This window comes from Protobothrops mucrosquamatus, unplaced genomic scaffold (genome assembly GCF_001527695.2).
Source record: "Protobothrops mucrosquamatus isolate PMUCROS unplaced genomic scaffold, P.Mucros_1.0 scaffold1078, whole genome shotgun sequence".
Classification (NCBI taxonomy): domain Eukaryota; kingdom Metazoa; phylum Chordata; class Lepidosauria; order Squamata; family Viperidae; genus Protobothrops; species Protobothrops mucrosquamatus.
The window spans coordinates 179,195-202,719 of NW_015387306.1; the positions used below are offsets into that span (position 1 = coordinate 179,195).

The 23,525-nt window shown below is 37.4% G+C and overlaps 1 protein-coding gene across 1 annotated transcript in view; it reads left to right on the top strand.

Moving 5' to 3' along the window:
* Positions 1-23,525, top strand: part of USP45 (ubiquitin specific peptidase 45) — a 50,971-nt gene that overhangs the window by 23,464 nt on the left and 3,982 nt on the right. Inside the window, exons 8-14 of the mRNA XM_015820163.1 lie at positions 898-1,028; positions 10,283-10,370; positions 13,720-13,801; positions 15,757-15,848; positions 18,577-18,633; positions 19,150-19,296; positions 22,468-23,134. Coding sequence (XP_015675649.1) covers positions 898-1,028; positions 10,283-10,370; positions 13,720-13,801; positions 15,757-15,848; positions 18,577-18,633; positions 19,150-19,296; positions 22,468-23,134 — 1,264 coding nt within the window. The remainder of the gene's footprint in view (positions 1-897; positions 1,029-10,282; positions 10,371-13,719; positions 13,802-15,756; positions 15,849-18,576; positions 18,634-19,149; positions 19,297-22,467; positions 23,135-23,525) is intronic.

Here is a 23,525-nt window from a genome sequence, read left to right on the forward strand (position 1 = left end):
GGAAAGGTGTGGCACCAGAGGATTCAGGAGGAATGTGGATGACAAAAATGATTTCCTTCCTTTCCTCCCTCCAAGCAGGAGCGTAGTGCATCACCATCTGTTCCGCAGATAGTCTTCTTTAAACAGAGGATGGCACAGAAGAGATCCTTATTCTGATTTATCTGGTTGCACTAAATCACTGCTCAAACCTTGTGGTTGCTATTTGGACACTTTGCTGAACGAAGCCTGGTTCACGTTCTCTTTTTTTCTAATGAAGATGTCAACCTTTCAATTTCACTAATGCCATTAGTTTGTGAGTCCATATACTGTAGCTGGAGTGGATACCAGATGTTTTTAGAAAGTAAAGACTTAAAAAATTAAACTGAAAAACCCTTATGGCTCTTGCATATGGCTAAATATCTATTTATTTATCTCATCTAGAAAAAAAACTAGATATAATTAGGTAAAATATGCAAAAACGTATTTCTTCATTGGATTCGTATTTTGTTTTTGTTTTAGATTTGTATTTAGATTTGTATTAGATTTGTATTTTGTCCTTTATATTATGAGTTACTCTGCATTGATAAGTGTTGCTTGGCCCACACATTCTCTATACCAAACTTGTTGCTCATTACAACAACAACAACAACAGCAACAACAAAATCAGCCCATTTTAAAGTAGAAATCATAGGTTTAATCAAAAGAAGTTCTGGAGAAGATACTTCTTCCATTTCAAGTTTGCGAAACCCTTTAGAATAGATCTGGAAAACATGGCGGAAGGGGCAGGCTGGAGGAGAGCTAGCAGGACTCCAACTATCTGAACAGAAGTCTTTCATATAATATTGAATGAAATGTTAGTTTGAACATACATGCTGGGAGTTACTATTGTGTATTAAAATATTTATTTTTAACCCAAAGGATCCATTGGTAGTGAATCTTTCAAATCCTGGATCTCTGACTTCAGCCATGCTCCTGTTCCTTCATAGCATGAGAGATGCTGGGAAAGGTCCTCTTTCTCCTAAAATGTTATTCAACCAGCTCTGCCAGAAGTAAGGATAATCTTGTGTCAGTAATAGCTTTCATATGGAAAATACGTACATATATAAATTTAAAGTGATTTATTTCATGTTGTCTTATCGTATTTCAGTCAACAGAAATGCATTGTGCTGTTCAAAATTAAAACCGCAAGCATTTGCATTTTGGTATGAATATCCCTTCCTGGATATTAATAACGTACACAGTAAGTCTTCAAGAAAAAAGAAAGAAATTGATCATTTCTTTTTCCATAGCAACTGTTTAGTGTTTGGTACTAATTCATCCACTGTTAATTTTGTTAGTGTTGCAGCTGTCGGACATTTTGCTAAGACAGATTGTGTGCATAACTACAGGCTGCCTTCTGTTTGTTTCCACTATTCTGAATATTAGGGATGCAGACTTTTGACTTATCTAGAGACTTAGTGGCTCATCGAACATTTATATACTTTTAAATAAAGTATTCTTTTATTTTTCTGTGGCTGACCGAAATCATGAACTTGGGTAGTATGGTGGTAACACTACCCATTTATATAGATTTCTAAATTATGTGAAACGTTCACAGAAATAGTATTGGTTACTTTTTCCATCATTGTTATAATTTTACTGCTTTAATATTGCTAAGTAAGCATTTCCTTAGTAAATGAATAATCATTAGGTCATTATTGAATGATTATTCCGGTATTAAAATATGTTATTTATTTTTAACCCAAAGGATCCAGTGGTAGTCCTGGATCTGTGACTTCTTTCTCCATTAACCTGGAACATAAAATTGACAGTATAGTAGTTCCAATAAGAGAGAATAGACCAAGTAGAACTTTTCCAATACTATTCTTTCTAGATCATTAGAGAGGGAGGATAAAAAGCATTATGATAGGTCAACACTAATTCTCAATACTGTATCGTCAGCCTTGGCACCATCCAGATGTGTGGATTTCAGCTCCAAGATTTTCCCAACCACAACTATTGCTATGAATTCTGGGAGTTGAAGTGCTCATATTTAGAAGCAACTACTTAGGAAAGACTCCACCAAATGATTTGAAGCCCATGTTTTTGCCCAGGAGAGACATTTATCTCTCCTGAGATAAGGCTAAGAGAGATTTGGCTTTCCATCCTTCCGAGGTCAGTAAAATGAGAACCTAGATTGTTAGGGGCAATATGCTGACATTTGTAAATCACTCAGAGGGTGCTGTAAAGCACTATGGAGCTATATATAAGCCTAAGTGCTGTGGCTATCTCAGTTCCATCATTATCAAAAACACGTTTAGCAATCTTGATCATTACTTTTAGATTTGTAATTCCATGCCAGTCAAAGTCCACTTAGGACCTCCTTTGATATCTTTCCACTGGCAAACACAAAATGATCTTACTAAGATGTCATATCAATTGCTGAAATGGAACCGCTCAGCTCAGATCCTGCTTATGTGAAAAACTGAAATGCAGCTATTTTCAAATTATGTTTTCTGGATTGTACAGAGTTGAATAAATACCCCCTAAAAGCAGCTTTTCTGAAAGTAACATTTTTTTCCCAAGCAGATATGTTCTAAAGCACATAGGCCAGGCCTTTTCAATATTCCACTAAAACTATGTATATACCATGGAATATGAGATTGTCCATTAATGATAGATTAATCAATTCAGCCTCTGACTGAGAAATTAATAGGATTATTTTTTTTATTATTGAAACTGGGGTCTGAGTTACAGCTGTAAATTTTAGGCTAGAGTAGATGATGATGTGTTACCATAAAATCAAAAGTTTAAACGGGATTTATTTTCAGAAATGAGTGATAATCTAATAAAGAAATACCTGATTCTTTTCGGTGTCCCACAATGTCATTTTATACTGAGTTTTGCTTTGTATTTTATTTATCTCTTAGCCATACTAGAAAATGTAGATCTTAGTCTTTGTAGGGGAACAAGTAGAAATGATTTTTTTTGCATTTAATTTTATTTATAGTTCATTTTCACACAGCATATACTGCATATTTTAAAAAGGAAATTGAATCGTGGCATAATTACACAACAGACAGATTATCTACTAACCTACTTGATTTAAAATGAGTAGACATTTCTCTATCAATAAACAACAGAATGATAGTATTCAGGTAATTATATTTTTCATGAAGTTGAGTATTAAGATGATAAACATGAATAAGTGTGGCATAGCTGTCCTAATCATCCTTCACTGCTTATGGCCATTAGCAGTAATTCAACCTGTTCAGTCATTTATTCTCTAATGCCATACAACAGGTTGTAGCATGTTGGCACTGGCTTCCATATGTCAAGTCGTCTGGGAGTGGTCAGTTCAATCAACCATTCCAGAGTCCTCCATTTTTGCCAGGGATTTTGCTGGAAGCATATTTTCAAGGGGAGAGGAATGCACATCTTTTAATTGTCAAATCCAAACATATCAATGTGGACTACAGCTTCTGTTCTCCTGCTCCGCATGTTTCCTAACTTATTTTAGTTTTTTCCCCAAGGTTTTTTTTAAAATCCTTTTCATTTTACCTAAAACTTAATTTAAATTTTACTGGAGATTATGATAGTAATGGTAATAACATACAATAACAGATATCTGTCATGTAACACTCCAGACTTAACAATTGTTGATAATAAAGACAAAAAAGTCTGGATAGTGGAGGTTGCAGTACTGGGGACAGTAGAATAGGAGAGAAAGAACTGGAGAAAAAAATCACAAAATACAAAGACCTTCAAATAGAAGTAGGATGATGGTGGCAAAAGAAAGCAAAAGTAATATAATAGGCACCTTGAGTGTAACCGCAAAACAACTGGAGCACCACTTGAACACCATTGGCATTCATAAATCATCATCAATCAAGAGTCCTGAGAATATTGTAGACAGCCAAGAAAATAAAGAAATGGATCATTGAACAAACTAACTCAAGGGTTCATACTTGAGACATAAATGACTAGGCTCAAAATCCTACTTTGGAAGACTTAGCTCCCAGGCTGTAATACTGGGAAAGATGGATGGAAAAAAGAGAGAAAAGGATGACCTGCAGCAGGGTAGATGGACTTAGTGTGGTGATCTTGGAAGATCTGAAATAGATCTTAGAAATAGATTGTTGTGCAGAAAATTATATATTTATTATGAGTTGAAAATGACTTGATGGATCTTAGACCAAAATTTTTTTGCGCTAGGACATACCCACCAGACATGGTAATAAGTACCTGGCTTTCATATATGGCTGGAAAAGATGACTAAAATACAGATAGAATTTAAGCAAGAACTGTTATTGTTAGGAATACTAGGATCTAACTATGGGAAAGAGAATGAGTATTTAATATTACATATATTGACAGCTGTGAGAATAGCATTTGCCCAATATTGGAAAAATGAAAATATACCATCTGATGAGATCATAATTGGGAAAATTCTAGAATGTGCAGAAATGGATGGACTAACCCTAGAGATTAAAGAGAAAGAAGACTCAGTCTATTTTAAAACTTGGGAAAACTTTTACCAATGGTTAGCAAAATGAGTTAGCGAGTAATGATTGTGAAATTTAATAAGATGAATGATATCTACTGATTGATATACTTCATGATTATTGTTATTTTTATTGACTATAGCTATTTATTATCATATTAACTATTCCTATTGAATATCTGTATCCGGACAATAGTCTGTTTGCTAAAGCTTGGAAATGTTATTGGGGACAACCCCATTGTTGTACCTACCCCTATCCCATCCCCGAACCCTACCCTGAATCCCATCCCACTACCTATATCAGTGGTGGCGAACCTATGGCACACATGCCAGAGGCGGCACTCAGAGCCCTCTCTGTGGGTACACGCGCCATGCCCCGGAGATGGCAACCATCCCTCTTCAACCAGCCGCCCACTAACTCACCAAGGTCCCACGTGGCTGGATGCATCCCAGCACCCATGCGCTTGCTGGCCTCTGTGTGCAGGGGCCGATGGTGTCAGGCAGCCGCCGCCCCGGCTGCGGCCCCTGCCTCACCTTGACCTGTGACAATGGCACTCCCACCCTGCCTCACCTTGCCTCGCCTCTCCCCGCAGGACGAGCCTCCTGCCCACCACCCCACCTGCAGAGACCCCCCTGGATCTCCCCCAACCCTGCCCGGCCTCCACAGGCGTCCCTCCCCATGAGCAACATTGAGGTGATCACGCCCACCTTGGCCACACACACCCAATCTGCCATGACCACCACAGCCATGCCCATCAGCCATGCCCACCTGGCACCTGGCGATAAATAAGTGGGTTTTGGGTTGCAATTTGGGCACTCGGTCTCTAAAAGGTTCGCCATCACTGACCTATCTTTCCCCCACCTTTATAAAATCTAATAAAATATTGTTTAAAAAAAAAGAAAGAAAATGACTTGATGGCACATAATCAAATCAGACGACTGAAGCCAGTGAGAGTGAGTGAGTTAGAAATAAGAGTCACTTTCCTCTCTTTCTCTCTCTCTCCTCCTTTCTTTCTTTTCCTGTTTGCTCAGTTGTTTTTAGAATTGTTTTTCAGAGGAAAAAAACAAAGGGCTTCCAAAATATTTTTGAAAATTGAGCCAAAGGCTACATGAAATTTGTACTGAGACTGCAGGTTAATACTCCTGGCCTCAACAGTTCCTAAAGCAATGTCTCTGGTGATTATCAAGGATGCACTAGTACTTTCACAAAACATGAGGAAACGTGAGAGCTATTTCTTCTGTAGCATGGGACCTTCTTTGATTTCTGAAGTTTACAAGCCATGCTTTGATACTGCCCCATTTTCTTCTCCGAATTCTTTTGTACGTATTATTTTCTCTCTTATAGTTATTAATATGTGAAGCTACCTAAGGTCTTTATTGAAAGGGTCCTCTCAGGGCAAATGACAAATGCAATTATTGTATGGAAGACAAGTTGCTGACATACATTAAAACTACTGTTCAGAACATCTTTCCTTAGGCAGGAAATAAAAATTGGTCTCCCTGAAAATTTTTATTAAAACTCAACTAAGCTAGCAATATGTTCTTTCTTCTCATAGTCTGCTTTTTTTTTAGAAAGCACCGTAAGCTCTGTTCTGTCAATTATAGCCTATACTAAATATAGAAAAGGACAGACAACAGTTATGCATATGCCATGTTCCACTAGTCAGTGCAAAGAAAGGGCAACTTGGAAATTTGCTGGTGATGGGCAAGAGGAGAAATGGTGGGAGGCAGGGATGGGTCACTCATAGAGAAAGTGGTGTTGGTGTGTTGGTGTATTGGTTCCATGTTCCAGGTTCCTGGACTCAGCCCCAAGATCCAGCGGTCTGAGCTTTTAGCAATTGATGAATTCCAGTTCAGACTGTAATGAGATCTCTCTCATTCATGGTTTAATGGTGAATGAGAGACTAACAGAATAACAGAGTTGGAAGGGACCTTGAAGGTCTAGAGCTGACCTGACATGCCTTGCTAAGTCTCGGCTTAGTACCGAAGGGAAAGACCTCTTGGAAATTTGCCCAACTGGGTGAGAAACCCAAGGGCAAAAGGTAATAGAATGGCTATCGCCATCCTTGGGACTCTAATGGCTTTTGCATTGTCCCCCTCATGTAAGCAGATAGGAGAACCTGCTGATTAGATGGGAGGGCTGCTACTGCACCAGCCTTTGTGCTGCGTGACTGTTTCCTACCTGGCAGCTTGTGGATTTGGAAGACTTAATCCTGCTCTCTTTAGGTGCAAAGCGGCGGGGGGGGGGCATCTTGGGAATGAATTGCTACCATAGAACAGACCTAGACCTGACCTAGAATTAGATTGTTTTTTTTATTTGGGGCAGTAGCAATGTGATCTGAAGGCAAGGTTGCTATTAATCCTTTATCAGATCATTTTGGGTTCCCTGTTCCTGCTCCTCACCACAGGAAGTAAGATTTGTTAAATCAGCACCTTATAGAACAGGAAAAAAAATGAATTTCTGATTTATGGCTTTGGTGATTGCACAGAATAGCTTATAGAAAAAAAGACAATTATTTTGTAATCATTGAGTAAGAGGTAAAGTTATAATTGTACTTACAAGTGCTATAAAGATCAGAAACTACTTCTTTATATCTTTTTTCTTTTGTTTTTCTATTTTTCTTTTACCACCACCCTCTTTGTTACACTTTTTTTGGCTTGTATTGATTTCTTTCTTTTATTTTTTCTCACTTCTTATTAGCTTGTATTAGTTTTTAATCTTTTTAAAAATCCTTAATCAAATTATACCGCCCCCCAAAAGATTTATTAACCTAGTCTTAGTAACGAAGAGAAGGACGAGGGGGGACATGATAGCAGTGTTCCAATATCTCAGGGGCTGCCACAAAGAAGAGGGAGTCAGGCTATTCTCCAAAGTGCCTGAAGGCAGGACAAGAAGCAACGGATGGAAACTAATCAAGGAGAGAAGCAACCTAGAACTAAGGAGAAACTTCCTGACAGTTAGAACAATTAACCAATGGAACAACCTGCCTCCAGAAGCGGTGAATGCGCCAACACTGGAAGTTTTTAAGAAGAGACTGGACAGCCATTTGTCTGAAATGGTATAGGGCAGTGGTGGCGAACCTATGGCACGGGTGCCAGAGGCGGCACTCAGAGCCCTCTCTGTGGGCACACGCGCCGTCGCCCCAGTCCTAGGCCTTCAGCTGGGTTTTATAAAACCTTTTCGCTTTAGACCTCCACCGCCATGTGCAAAAAAAAAAAGGTTTCAATTTCAACTTCTCGCGGGAAAAAAAAAGATCTTGCAAAGTTAAAATTGATTGAACTTTTTAGTCCCACCCAGTCTGCCATTACCTCCGCAGCTGTGCCCACCCAATTGGCCACGCCCACCCAATTGGCCACACCCAGCCAATGGGCCACACCCAGCCGGCACTCGACGATGCATAAGTGGGTTTTGGGTTGCAGTTTGGGCACTCAATCTCTAAAAGGTTTGCCATCACTGGTATAGGGTATAGGACTTGATGACCTCCAAGGTCCCTTCCAATTTTATCATCATCATCATCATCATCATCATCATCATCATCATCATCATTATTATTATTATTATTATTATTATTATTAGGTCCTCATGTGATCTTGGGGTTTCACAGGGCATTTGGGATTTGATGCACAGAATGCCTTAGTCATTGCCTGGAATAAGGGGATGATGACAGCCTTAGATTAGCTGCATCTGAGAAAATTGTATATTGATCTAGAGAGTTCCTTAGTTTACTGGCAAATTGTAGGAGAGGAAGTGGTAGAAGAAACATCCAGAAGACAGTTAGATGAGGGCAAACCTGAGTTCAAATGAATATTTTTAATTAATATGTACTTAGGGTGATAACAGCAACAAAACATGGTTATTTTTCTTCTCTTATGCCCATAGATAGCTGACTCCCTGGCAGCCCTATTTAGAGACAGGAGGAATTGGGGGAACAGTTTAATTTTAATTTTAACTGAATCATGTCTTTGTCTGTACAATGTTTTTGAATTGGTTTTGATCATCCTGTGTTAGCCTTCCAGAATCACAGTTTGTGAGTTGGATGGTCATAAAAATCGATTAAATAAGTAAATAAATAGCAACACCCATTCTTCCAATAAGAAAGCAGTTCAACTTTTCAGGGACAGTTTAAAGAAACTGAGTTGCATTTAGGATGGTGTTACTGTCATATTAAATGTGACTGATCTTTTCAGTTTTGCAGATAAGCTTTACTAGCACCCCCCCCCCCGGCCCTCATATATAACTTCATCAATCTACCAAAAAATATCTCAACTTTCCTGCCTGGGCACCTTGAAACATTATTTATCACAAGTGACCAGTGAAATGATAAGTATTTTCATCTTGCAGTTTTGTGTATAGAAATGCAATGATTGGGCTAGCAGCTTAGCTTAAAACTGCATATGCTGAATATTCTTCCATATCAGTCTCCCAATGGTTATAAATCTTTTAAAAAGCTGTCTCTGAATTAAACAGTTGGGCTCTTTGATGCTTTGCTTCCCAGCCATTGGAATAGTTGATGATAACTTGAGTCAAAGCCTGTCTTAAAAAATCAGAGTGATTCTGTTGATTCATGAGAACAAAATGAAAATAAAAAAGCACATATTCATAACATGGTAGCAATTTTATTAGACCTTATTACAGAACAATATATGTTAAAATACTGTGTAACTTTTTGGCAAGATGTTTAGGCAGTGTGAGAAATTTTGAGGAGGCTAAGAAAGATATGGGGGAATTTAAATCAAAATAATAAATGGGAGAGAAGTTCATTAATAGATGGCAGCTCAGCTGGGTTGCAGAAAGCCCTGAAGATGAAATTCAGAATATATAGAGATTCTGTCTTGAGGAACTCCTTAGTAAAAGAAAGCTGGAAGTTCCTATTAGAATTTTCAAGATTCTATACTTTGCCCCTAATTCTTGTACAGGTAGTCCTCAATTTACAATCACCATTGATTGAGTCCAAAACTTATGTTGCTAAGTGAATCTGGTTTCCCCATTGACTTTGCTTGTCAGAAGGTCGCAAAAGGGGATCACATGACCCTGGAACATTGCAACTGTCATAAATGGGAGTGAGTGGTCAAGCATCCGAATGTAAATCACATGACCATGGGGATGCTGAAATGGTCATAAGTGTGAAAAATGGTCATAAGTCACTTTTTTCAGTGTTGTTGTAACTTCAGATGGTCACTAAGCGAACTGTTGTAAGTTGAGGACTACCTGTATTAAAGCTCCGCAGTTGAGTGGTTTTGCTTTGTGGATTATACCCTGCAGCATGGAGCTTAACAGATAGTTGGTGGGTCACCCATGTAACCCTTCTGGGAAGAAATTCTCCAGAAATTACCTCAATCACACAGCAGATGATGATGGTTTACAACCTGATGTGTAATTATGCTATGACAACACTGAGGTAAACTGGGCTACAAGGGGGTTACTGGCCCAAAGTAACCTTCAATGGCTGAGAATTGATTAGAACCTGGTAGAACACCTTGATCTCTGTAATAAGTAGAACACCTTGATCTCTGTAATAAGATAAATAAGCAATCTGCCTTTCTTATCACACATTATCCCAAGATAATGTAGTTGAGGCCTGTCATCTTTCAATCAGATTTCACATTATAGTCTTTTTGGAAACTAAAGGTATTTTCCATGTTTTGTCCATCTTTCTCACACTTTGACTTGTGTTTCTCACCCTCTTTCTGAATGTTGTTTTCCTCTCCGCCCATCACAGCATCACTGTTCTTGAACATATGTTTGCATGTACATGTTAAACCTCTATTTTGAAGTCTTATAACTCCTTTTCCAGAGACTGTCCATTTTTCTCTCTGCAGGGCCCCTCGGTTTAAAGGATTTCAACAACAGGATAGCCAGGAGGTGCTCCACTACTTGTTGGATGCAATGAGAATAGAAGAAACAAAGGTGAAGTGTTTATTTTTGCAAAAAGAACCAGTTTGACTGAAGTGACTTCTTTTTTAAAAAACAACAACAACTTTGTGCTATTTTATGCTGTATATGAAGAAAATGATTTACTTTGGTTTACATTGTGTATTGTGGGTCTTCAGTGAAGCACCGATGATGTTGTAGCTTTTGGTGTTGTAGCTTCTTCCATTTATTAATTTTAAATGAGAGTTTATTCATTGGGTACTGTCTGGTTGCTGTGTGAATTTGTTTTGCAAATGAAACCTAAGATTTGCTCTCATATTTGACTGTGTTCAGGGATTCATGGAAAGAAGTTCTTTTATTTTATACTGCTGTTTTTATTATATTGTAATTTAATAATTGTAATAATGTAATAAAAACACATATGAAGGGGGAGTGTCAGGAAACAGGGAGATAACTATCTTGATTTTAGCCCGTTGTGAAATTATATAGCAGGAAAAGTGCTAATTCCCAAAAGAGCACTATCTGATAGTGTATTAGCAGAAATAAATCAAAACGATCATATCACCCATTTTCTTCATTGCCTACATTCCTTTCTTCCTTTCCCTTTAAGGAGGGCAAATGTTGAGCCTGCATCAACAATTAAACCCATATTTTGCCATAATAGAACAATATAGCAAACAGGGATTTTATTACCTCAGGCTTCACAGCAAGGGGCATTACTAGTAAAAGCTGTTGCACCCCCCTCCCTTCCTCCCCCCCTTCCACTTTTCAGGTTTCTGTATAATCATGGCAAATGGAGAATGTCAAATCTGAGAATCTGGACCATCTTGTGAGCAGTGACAGTTGTGCCAGCCTGAACAAACCTGAGCAACATTGTCTGTCATGGGAATACCACAGCTGTTAATCGTGCTATTGTTAGAGAGTGTCACTACGGTGTCTTTTTTTTTTTAAATTGAAGAAAGCCTCCAGCAGTCTGTCTGCCACCAGAATCCTTTAAAACTGATTAGAACGACTAAGCACTCTGTTCTCATGTTTCTCTTAAACGTGGGTTCTTATAAGGATTCACTTTGGGTCAGCTTTTGTTTCGTTTGCAGTTCTGTATTATCCCATCTCTCTGAGTTATCTATATTTCTGCACAAGTAATTAAAAAAAGGTATTTTTTGTAGCTTGTGGAGTTTTTTTTTTTTAATAAGAACTGTTTTCAATAATAAACAACCATTAGAAATAATGAGCATTTTGGTAAAATTAAAGTTTCTTTCTTTAGAGCCACAGAAGGATTTGTGGTTACTTAATCTGTATTTTGAGAGAGTTCTCTTAGTGATATGTTCTATTGATGGACTTGTATTTGTAACTGCTTTGTCCTGAATTGTTATAAATATAGCATTTAGACAAATTAATACTTATAACCATTTTTCAAAAAGTCAGTAATCCCGGCGAAGTTGCATGCAGTCCTCTTATTCCAGTGTGCATACTGGGAGTGTTTCACACCATTGCTTGTTAATTGATTAATGTCTGATGCACTCAAACCCTTAAAAGACTGTCCTTTTGATCTAAATAAATGGCTCAGTATGGTCATTTCAATAAAAAGAGAGTTTCTTTTGCCTGCAAATTTGTTTATGATATCATCTTGATGAGTTATTTATTTAGTTTCATGGATGGATTCTTTTTAATATGTTTGGATTTAAGATGATTAGAAAAAGTCTTTGAGGCATTGGGAATTAATAGTTAGGGCAAGTATTTGTGAAGTAGAAACTCATTTGGTAGAGTAGTTCTAATATAAAGTATTTCACTATATATTCATCATTATACCATTAAGCCAGTAATATATAATCAGGTACCCTTCATCTTTTTCTTGATTATATTTTTTCTAGGTTTTCTGATGGTGATAGTGACATATTTTATACACATACATGAGAAATCACTTTACAGAGACCTATTTTTAAAATGCAGTCATGTATGATTTAATTACAAGCACAGAGGTCTATGCAATAATCACAGCCGAGTTGTAACATACATTTTAATGTTAAAACTTTTTGTATGGATTGTTTAATAATGTCCGTCCTGAATGTTACATTAATATATATTAATAGCAAAAATATCCAGGTGTGAATTTTGTTCTTGCCCAATATTTTCCCTGCCCAATATTTGGACTTATTTTTAGCTCCAGATATCACATTAAAACTTCTGTTGTGCTACCCATCCAGCAAACCTCTTAATATTTTTGAAAAACAAGTGCTCAAGTAAAAGTGTCCAAGATTACATTTTTATCATAAGTTTATTTTTTTCAAACTGGAAGGAGACAATTCCAGATCAATTGATCTTTTGTAATTTATTATTTTCTTTTGTCTTTGTAACATTAACCCCATCTGTTAGCCAATTGATAGGGATATATATTATCCTGCAAAAAAAGGACCCTCTTCCTCCTTCTCTCACTGGAACTGAATTTGGTTTTCCCCTTCCATGTGGTCATCTTTTCTCCTTCTGCTAATGATTTCAATATTTTCTCTAGTTTTTTTTCTGTGTATGCTTGATGCGAGCAGTAATCTTCTTTTAAATCATTCCAGAAGTGATGCATTTTACTAAAATACACAAACTGCAACATTATTGAAGTAATGGATTTTCAGACAACAGTAGACTTTGTATATATATATATATAGTTTCATCTTTAGGCTGAATGAGTTTTGAAGTGGACGCTTTCTGGTTTTACCTTAAGCCAACCTTAAATTATAATATACCTCAAGAAAATGACCATTGTAAAGATAAGTTAATTTTAATTATGCAAATTGCTAGTCTTTATGTTAGAAAAGGAGCAACAATGTATTTAAAGACTTGATAAAATCCACTGTATATTTTCTTGTGACACACATATATTTTTTGTATAAGAAGGGAAAAGTTCATCATTCTGTTGTTTTCTGATTGAATTATTGCTGATAATATATATTTAATTTGTTATAGAACCGTATTTTATTATAGCTGCTCTTAATACCTGTTATATATTTTGTAGTTTTGGACTCATTTTGCAACTCCTTTGACTCGGCTTTAAGGAAAAGGAAGTATAAAAATAACTAAGATTAATTAAATAAAAGAATATGGAAACAAGAGTAGAGGTCTTATTGTGAAAGACTGAGATTGTATTTCAAACTCTGTCATTAATATAAGTCTATGTGTTTGAAAGAAGAGTAACTCCTTTAAGAAGAAACTAGACAGTCACTTGTCTGAAATAGTATACTATAGGTTCTCCTGCTTGAGCAGGGGGCTGGACTAGAAGACCTCCAAGGTCCCTTCCAGCTCTATTCTATTCCTCTCATCTAAGTAGGCCGTTTAATTTTTTTTAAAGTTAAAACTACAAACTTTAATAAAAATGTGCTAAATATCTGTGTTACAGCGCATACAAGCTGCAATCTTAAAAGCATTTAATAATCCAACAACTAAAACAGCAGATGAAGAAACCAAAAGAAAAGTCAAAGGTACGGTTTCCTTTGGCAGAACTTACCTGTGTTTATGAGTTCTCTTAATTATTTTTATAGTATTGTCTAAAAGGCAAATTCATTTATAAACAACACTGAGTTCCAAAGTCATATGTGTGTCTATCTCTCTGTGTATACATATGTGCATACATTAACTGGACTTGGAAGCTGACCTGGTTTTATCTGGATCTAATTTGTTGTTGTTGTTGGATGGGAAACCACAAGAAAGTTTAAGAGGGTGCATTAACTGAGAGATTGAGTAAACATCCCAGAAAGTGGCAGAAGCAAATGACTTCTGTATTGTTATCAAGACAACTGACCCCATCGGTGGAATCATCAGGAATTTAACTCAGATTGAAAGAAATGTTTGATATATACTAGAGCAAACATGTCAAACACAAGGCCCGGGGGCTGGATGCAGCCCGCGAAGTGGTTTCATGTGGCCTGCGAAGCCATCCTGGAAACAGTGAGGGAACGGCCCCCTCTGCCTTGGCCCTGGCCCAGGCCGGCTGGGAGCCAGTGTACAATTTTGTGGTGGCCATCTATGCTGAAACACATTCAGTCTTAGCTCCACAAGGCCGTCTAGAAACAGCGAGGAACCAGCCCCTGCCGCGTCGGCCCCACTCCCTGGGTGCATGCTGGGGAGGTGTCACCCTTTGTGAGGAATGAAGAAATGGACTATGCCTTGGCGCTTGCCCCGGTCCCACCCCCTTCTGCCAGAGACCCTCAGATCTGTCCCACTCCTGTCCAGGCCCCCACAGGCACCCTTGACGCGAACAATGTAGAGCTGGCCATGCCCACCCAATAGGCCACACCCACTCCATCCACGCCCACCGAGTAGGCTGCACCCACCCTGGCCACATCCACCCGGCCCCCCAAGGGCAACCACAATGCTGATGCGGCCCTCAATGAAATTGAGTTTGACACCCCTGTACTAGAGTTTGTGTCTATTATTCTGGCACCACCTAGTGATGTTGTGAAACACTTGTTGGATCAGGGTGGTTTATCCACAATAGCCTGATTTTCTGATAGAGACAATCAGATTGTTCTCTAATAGACTCCATAAAAATGGATATCCTAGCATTTTCACTAGAAGGCAGAATATTGTATAACAGAGGTAGTGTATTTAAGCTGCATGGTGACGTACTCAATCCATAATTGAGGAGGGAAGAAGAGTACACAAGGAGAAGACCGCAGAGTCTGTACACACTTATCTAGGGAAATGTTTCACTGATTTCTGAGAAGGTACTAGGATTGTACCGTGAGGCACTACTTTTCTTTTAGCTAGAAAATGAGAAAAGCTGAAAAGTTGGCAACTTGATGGGTGCAATAAAAAAGATTTCAGATATAAACAGAAGACTATAGCCCTGAACATAATTTAGCTGCAGAATGTATAAAGTTCATGCTATGTAAGGAGTTAGAGAGATTATTTTCTGCTGATAAAACATCAGCTATGTCATCTCAAGGAAAATAGTTGTGCTTCCCAGCTTGTTAATGAGTAAAGTTGACATAATTAGTTAAAGATACTGAAACCCATATTCTTTGAATAGTTTCTAAAATTATATTAAGGGGGAAAAGTAAAATCTACTGGAATTTACTGATGCATCACGCAACATAATATCTGCCACATTCCTTGTGAAATACAAATGATATATCTTTATCTAACCATCAGAAATAAAAACCAAAACTGAATGCAGTCATAGGTTACTCATTTTTATAATTAAACTGTATCTGGGTGCAAACATCCAGTGACCCCTTTCCTCTTATTGCCATCTGGTGGCCACCCAAGCATTTGCAGCTTTGGTATGATATATACCGATATAATATTTTTCCTGCTGATGGATGCAAACTATAACTTATTTTGGGTGTATATTTTCTGAAATAAATCCTAGAATTAATTCTGCTAAATTTAGAAGAGAGATGCACAATTTTTAAAGAAGTTCTTTTTCCCCCAGCATATGGAAGAGAGGGTGTGAAGATGAATTTCATAGACAGGATTTTTGTGGGTGAATTGACCAGCACTATCATGTGTGAAGAATGTGAAAATGTAAGTATTATGGAATTTGATATGATTGGATAAGAAGGATGTTGAATAATGATTTGGATAATGGTAGGCTAATTTCTGATATTGTCATGACAATGTGGATTGGCTTCTTAAATATTATGGAAAACAATTCACTAAGTTCAACTTGATCTTCCGGCTCTCCAATTTGTCAAGTATTTGCTTTACTTGGAGAAAAAAGAAATGTTTTTTCTTATAATCAGCATAGATCTAAGAATACCAGTTGTGGAAAATATACTAATATGTAAAGAGAAAGAATGGTTTTTTCCTGAAATATTCATTAGTGCATGCAGGCCAACACTTGAGTTGTAGCCTGCAGCTTGAACAGGGGATGAGGCACATCACATAAGTCAATAGGCTGCCTCAGGTACTGGTATAAGACTTGTGAGGTCTTCAGGATGGTCCTGGTTGGTTCTTCTCCCCACCATCGTTGCTGTTCTCCATTCACTTGCTTCTCCATCCTGTCTTCTTTGCTTGACGGGTGGATGAAAAGCCCCCCCCCCCAAAAGCAGAAATTACATCTATTTTTCTTTCTTCACTGCCTATTTCAATTACTTGAAAAAAAGCAAGTGAACAAATCACAGTAATAAGGAAGAAGAGCAACTCTAGACAACGGAATTGGGAGTGGGCCTCCTAGCAGGGTGTGGACTTTGGTATTCTAGCTTCTCAGACAGTGGTTCTCAACCTGTGGGTCGGGACCCCACTTGGGGTCGATCGACCATTTCACGGGGGTCGCCAAGCAAGGCTGTCCGCCATTTTTTTTCCCTTTTCCGGTGGGTGCCTTACCTCCCTTGAGCTGGGCCAGCTGGTGGTCAGCTTGCTCCGTCTCTGCCGCTTGCCAGCTACGCCTCGGCTGGCGCAGGGGGCGGAACCACGCATGCGCGGCGCTCCCAGGCAGGGAAAGTCCTCGACTTACGACCGTTTGGGTAGTCCTCGACTTATGACCGGTTTAGTCCTCGACTTATGATCGGTTTAGTCCTCGACTTACGACCGGTTTAGTCCTCGACTTACGACCGGTTGGGGTCGCGGCATTAAAAAGGTTGAGAACCACTGATCTAAGATGAGAGACAACTCAGTTGCTTGATGCCTGATTCTACCAGCCAGTACACTTGGCCTTGTTTCATAGTTTGCTTTAATTGGTGTCTCTGCTGAAGGAAGATTCTGTGATCCAGTAGAAGATAATGCATTAAGGAAGGAATGGCAATTTTGATAACTGCACTTTGGCCTCACTGCCTTCCACAGTTCTTTTTAAAGAGCTGCCAATCTATCAGAGGGGAAATAACTGAAAATGATCTCTTCCCCCTCTACTTCTAACAGATAGCAAAAACTTTCTGTTAGTCAAGAGACGTTAGCTGAATATATAGTTATGTGATTGGGGAATAATTAAGTATTTTAAAGAAGTATTTTTTATGAATAGTACTGATTTAAATATATTTGTCGATACCTATGAAGAATCATCTTTTAATAGTTTCTATAACTTACATTGGTGATAATGAGCAGTTCATAATTATGTGGTTTTTTTCCTAATGTGTCTGTATTTCTGAATTCATAACCAATGAGGATTGCATATTCAGTTTCCAAGATTCTTTATCCTGCTCCCTTTTTCCTGGTATTAGAGCAGATTAATGAAATTCCATATAAAACTTGCTTTATATCTTGTACATTGTTGTCAAGAGGTTTGATACTACTATTAGACATATATAGAAGTTTGTTATTTTTCTCTGCTTTTAGTGGACAACATCCTGAAACCACCTATAAAGTAGTCAGATTATGTGTTCGTGCTTGTAGAATTCAACAGAAAATTCTAAAGCAGGAGTCCCCAACCCTGGTCTGTGGACCAATACCAGGCCACGGCATGCCAGCAACCAGTCTGCACAAACAACAAAGCCCCATCTGCGGGATGCAGGCAGCACACACAAAACCACACACTCTCTGATCCATGGAAAACCTCTCTCCTCTCCATGGAACCGGTCCCTGGTGCCCAAAAGGTTGGGGACCTCTGTTCTAAAGGAATCTCTGTTCTCTTTTGTAATAGGATACTGTATTTTATAATACTTCCAGTGCATTTTAATGTGTCTTATCTGTGTAAAGGTACATGAAAATTGTTTTGCATGCATAAAGAGTTATTCACCGGCTCAAGGTTGACTTGGCCTTCCGGCCTTCTGAGGTCAGTAAAATGAGGACCCAGATTGTTGAGGGCAATATGCTGATTCTGTAAACTGCTTAGAGAGGGTTGTAAAGTACTGTGCTATTGCTAAGTGCTACTCTTTTATAAAGCTATTAAACAGCAAAGCACACAAAATAGAATCTGTCGCAGTGTCCCACGGTTACGTGATTACCTCACAGCTGGCTACCAACAAGCCGAGTCAACGGAGAAGCTGGCAATAAAATTGCAAGCTGTGATCATGTGATGTCCACAGGTGATTTGCTTAACAACCACAGTGCATGTATGGCTGTAACCCCATTTGCATTCATGTGGTATCTCACAATGACTATATTGCTTAGCAACACAGTTGCTAATCCCAATTGTGCTCATTAAATACTACCTGTACAGTAGGGATTTTTTTTTTCCATTTCCAAATCCCAGTTCTTCAATTTTTGTGAAGTATTCCAATGCCTAATAAAAATGTGTTTACTGTATAACTTTGTACGTTTGGGGGAATCCAGGAGATGTATATATTCACTTGCCATTTTCATTTTTTTGTGTTTTAAGATTTCCACAGTAAAAGAACCCTTCATTGATCTTTCCCTTCCTATAATAGAAGAAAGGGTAAGAAAGTTCTTGTTCAATAAAGCCTTCATTTTAATTGTCAGAAGTCTTCTTTGTGCCAGTTGATATAAAGAACTCAGCCAATTTAGGATGAAGAAAAGAAGAATATATTGTTACTCATAGAAATTATAGCTGGTGTCATATATCACTTTAAATCTGGCTTGGTTTTGGTTAATAGTAGTAGTAGTAGTAGTAGTAGTAGTAGTAGTAGTAGTAGTAGTAGTAGTAGTAGTAATATAATAATAAAGTCAGAAGGGACCTTGGAGGTCATCTAGTCCAACCCCCTGCTCAGGCAGGAAATCCTATACCATTGCGGACAAATGGCTGTCCAGTCTCTTCTTAAAAACTTCCAGTGTTGGAGCATTCACCGCTTCTGGAGGCAGGTTGTTTAGACTAGATTACTGTGTAAACTCAGACATTACAATTTTTAATTCATGGTATGTATGAACTCCAATTCTGGTTAAAAATGTCTTAGATGATTTGCTACACCCTAATAACCCATCTTGATTTTTCTAGATCTCGAAACCTGTTTGTTTTGGAAGGACAAGCAAAGGTAAACAAATGCAAGAAGCAGATATTGATCGATTCAGCTGTTCTTCCATAAGAGTTCTGACTAATCAGCAATCAAAATTATCTAGAAAATGTTCATTAACAAAGGATAAGGTAAGAATAAGCCAGTATGGACAATTGTACATGAATTCAGATGTTTTTCACATAAATGTTAATGTTCTCTCTAAAAACCTGGAGTAACATATTTTTAATTTGCAATTTTAGGTCCCAAGTGTTAGGATGTACTTTGATGACTTTTTCCAGAAATCTTAGTACTGCATTGATTAATTGAAAGATTTTAATAAAAGAAATGATTGTGACTGAAATATATATAAGATTGTATATAAGTATGAAGAGACTGAAGATATCTTAAAATTATAGATTTAAAATATAGGTACTTGAAGACAAACATTCAAATCTGATTTGGGAACCTTGCTGAAAAATGATTTTAAACAGTATCATTTAAAATCTTTTGAAAAGAACTTCCATAAATTCAGAAGCTGTTTGTTTATTCATTATCAAATTTTAGTTTCCACATTCTGCACATTGGTTATAAATGGCAGCATCAATTATAAACATATGAAGTTGGCAGGTTCTAACAAGATCAAGAGGCTTTATCAATTTAAAGTAATTTATGTATTAATTTAAACTATTTACACAAAGACTAAAACTAAATGGTTTTCTGTTTAAATTTCTGTCATCTCATAATTATGTAGATTTCCTTTCATTTGAATAGTTTCTTATTCAGGCTTTTTGGTCCCTTCAGACATAAACATTTTACAATATTACAAATTACAGTAAGCGATAATGCGGTTGACATTTGGTTTAACTTAATAAATAAATTGAAAAGATGCCAAAAAGATTGTGCCAATGAATGTGCTTTGGTTTTTTGTAGTTTCCTGGTTAATGGGTTGCATTTTGCTCAATCCTTTAATCAATCCATAGTGCAGCTAAAGACCAGCTAAAGAAAGAAGAAAAATAAATCAGGAATAGGCCATAGAAACTACAGTATGATCATTTGTTCATCTTCAAGAGAAACTTGGGTTACCTGATTATGGCTAAAATAAACCATAGTTTAGCACAATGTATAATAGTAATCACTATTGATACTTATTTCCTAAGTTCCTAAGTAAGTTCCTAAAGCTGAATGGTGTAATATAGAAATATTTTTTACCTACAGAATACATGTATTGGCTGTTATTTTCTTTTTTATGTCCTGTGTTGAAATCCTGTATTCTTAGCCAAGGATGACAGAAAACTTTGCTTCTCTATAAAAAATAAGGCCATTCAAATTCACCTTGTGGCAAAATGGGTGGCAAATAAATTTAATAACAAACAAACAAATAAACAAAATAATTAATTCAGTAATGTACCTTACTGAATTGAATAGCAGTTTTTAAATTTCTCATTGCCAAACCTAAAATTCAAAAATAAAAAGCACCAGTAGTGGAATTCCAACATGAACTTTTTAAATTATTCTTTTATTTATGTCGTAATATTAATTTTTATTACAGTTTCAAATTGGCTACAACAAACCCAGTAAAAATGGCCTTTCTTTAAGAAAGACTCTTCCATGAAATATTGTGGATCAGGAATTAATCTGAAGAAAAAGATGTCATCTTATGTCTTTTTAATTTGTGGAGAGTTTAAAAAAAAACCCATTGCCTTTAATTTGTAGCAAACAGAAAAGGACAATAATGGAATTCAAAAATAAATGACAATAGTTGATAGCACTTAGACTTATATATCTCTTTAAGCAGTTTACAGATTCAACAAATTGCCCCCAGCAATCTGGGTCCTCATTTTACCGACTTCGGAAGGGTGGAAGGCTGAGTCAAACCTGAGCCAGTGAGAATCAAACTGCCGAACTGTTGGCAGTCAGCAATGTAAATGAAGAATCAAATATACCAAAAAGTAAATAGAAGAATTCTAATAATACAAATTATTAGGATATATATATATATATATTCTACACACACAAACTATGTTAAATAGTAAAAAGCAAACTCTTGCAATAAAAGCAGAACATAACACAATTTAAAAAGAAAAAGGACATATTTCCAAAAGAAATAACAAATGTGCCATAGGTAGGCCAACAATAAACAGCAAAATAAAACTTCAGCTGGACATCATTGAATAAAAACTAGCTTGAATACAAGAAAGGTCTAAAAGAAGGTCAGTCAGTCTTTTATGAAGGTCAGTGACCAAAATTACACTTACCAGAAAATAGAAATTAAGACATGTGAAATGTAAAAATACATGAAAAGAAACAATGACTTAGATAATCAGTATGATTAGTTACCACAGGTTTTACAAATAATAAAACAAAAATTGGCTGAAGAGACCGAATCATATTGACCTGCTAACAGTTATATCTAATATAAATTTGAATGAGCTAGAAGTTTAATTAATGTGCAATATAAAATAAAGCTATGCATTTTTATAAAATGGGTAGGATTTCACGTTTTCCAAGAACAGAGAGCAAATGCCCAAGCTCTTCTTCCCAACCCCTTGGTACCATCCCTGCTTAGACTACCAGTCTGAACTCTAAAATCTAACCGTATAGAAGGCCCAGTTTCTAGATATACCTACATATTTATGAATGTGTAAAGAAAGTAAGATTGTATTTGCAGTGCTTCTTTTTATATATATATAGATTTTATTAGTTTTTATAGGGTTAGGGATAAGGTGGGGTTGGGATTAGGGTTGGGATTTGGGTTAGGGTTAGGATTAGGGTCGGGGTGGGGGTGGGGTTTTTTCCAAATAACATTTTCAATATTTAGCAAACAGCATAATGTCTGGGTACATGTATTTAACTAACAATAATAGATATAGTCAATTATCATAAACAATATGTTAATCACTCAATAGCCTTCTTACTAATATATATTCAAAATTACATATCACATTCCTTTCTCTCTGACTCGTTTTTCTAGCCATTGATGAAAATTATCCCATGTTCTAAAATACACTGAGTCTTCTTTCTCTTTTATCTTTAAAGTCAATCTATCCATTTCTGCACACTCTAGAATTTTCTTGATTAGTACTTTCTTCAGTTGGTAAATTTTCATTTTTCCAATGTTGGGCAAATACAGTTCTTGCTGCAACCTTTCTCATAGTTAGCTCCTATTATTCCTAACAAAAATAATTCTGGTTTAAAGTCTATTTGTTTTTTAGTCATTTTCTCCAACCATAAATGTATTTGCAGTGCTTCTATGGGATTTGAATAATGTGGTGATGTTTTTTTCTCCTTTTTCCTTTAACACTTTGATGATGACTTGGCAGAACCAAGTAAACCACGAAAGACGACTTGCCAACAAATCTGGTGAAGAAGAAACAAGCCCTTTTATCCTGCCTGGAAAAATCAGAAACTCTAAAATAGAAGACAGAGCCAATCCTTCATGCGCAAGAGACAGCGGTGCCCTCCTGGACTCTCCAGGAAATGGGAGTCAGACTGAAGGCAGCGAGAAAGAAGTCAGCCGTTCTGAAAGTAGCATTGATGCCGATAGCGAGGCTTCTGAAAGTGAAAATGCTTCTAAGCAAATGATGGCCAATAAAACTTGCCCCGCGCCTGATTTGTGCACAGATGGACACAGACACTTACCTGCAAATGCTAAAATGCAGTACAGCAAATCAAGCAATAGCAGTACGGAGGCACTTACTAGTGCCTTGTCAAAATTTCACTTTGGAAGCCCAGCCATGGAGAGCGAAGGCCCTCTCAACACTCTGTCGAGCCTGTCGAAGAGCACTGCCTTTTCAACGGAGGGGCAAAACCCTCAAAATGCTTTCCAGACTCTTTCTCAGAGTTACGTAACAAGTTCTAAGGAATGTTCGGTTCAATCATGCCTCTATCAGTTTACCTCCGTGGAGCTGCTAATGGGAAACAATAAGCTGCTGTGTGAAAACTGTACAGATCAGAAGCACAGAAACCAGAAAAAAGCAAATTCCGCAGGTAGCTGGTAATAAAAAAAAAATCTTTCTGATTCAAGGACATGCTCCTTCAAGAGTGGTATTTGCATGTCTTGGAAAAGCCGCGCCCTCCCCATGTTCTAATCCAGGGGTGTCAAACTGCCGGCCCGCGGGCTGGATGCGTCATGCTGAAACCGCGCCCACCCCATTGCCGGCAATGGAGAAAAAGTCACGATATGTCACGACACGTGATGTTGCGAGTTTGACACCCCTGTTCTAATCTATACTATCTGCTTTAAAAGTGAATTGGGGAATCCATTTCAAAGACCTTGTATAAACTCACCTAGAGGTGAACTATTCATTGATTCTTTGCATGTAAGATTGTTCGAGTTCATTGCTGGCTTTGATGGCCCTTTGAACCAAGGGTGTCTGCT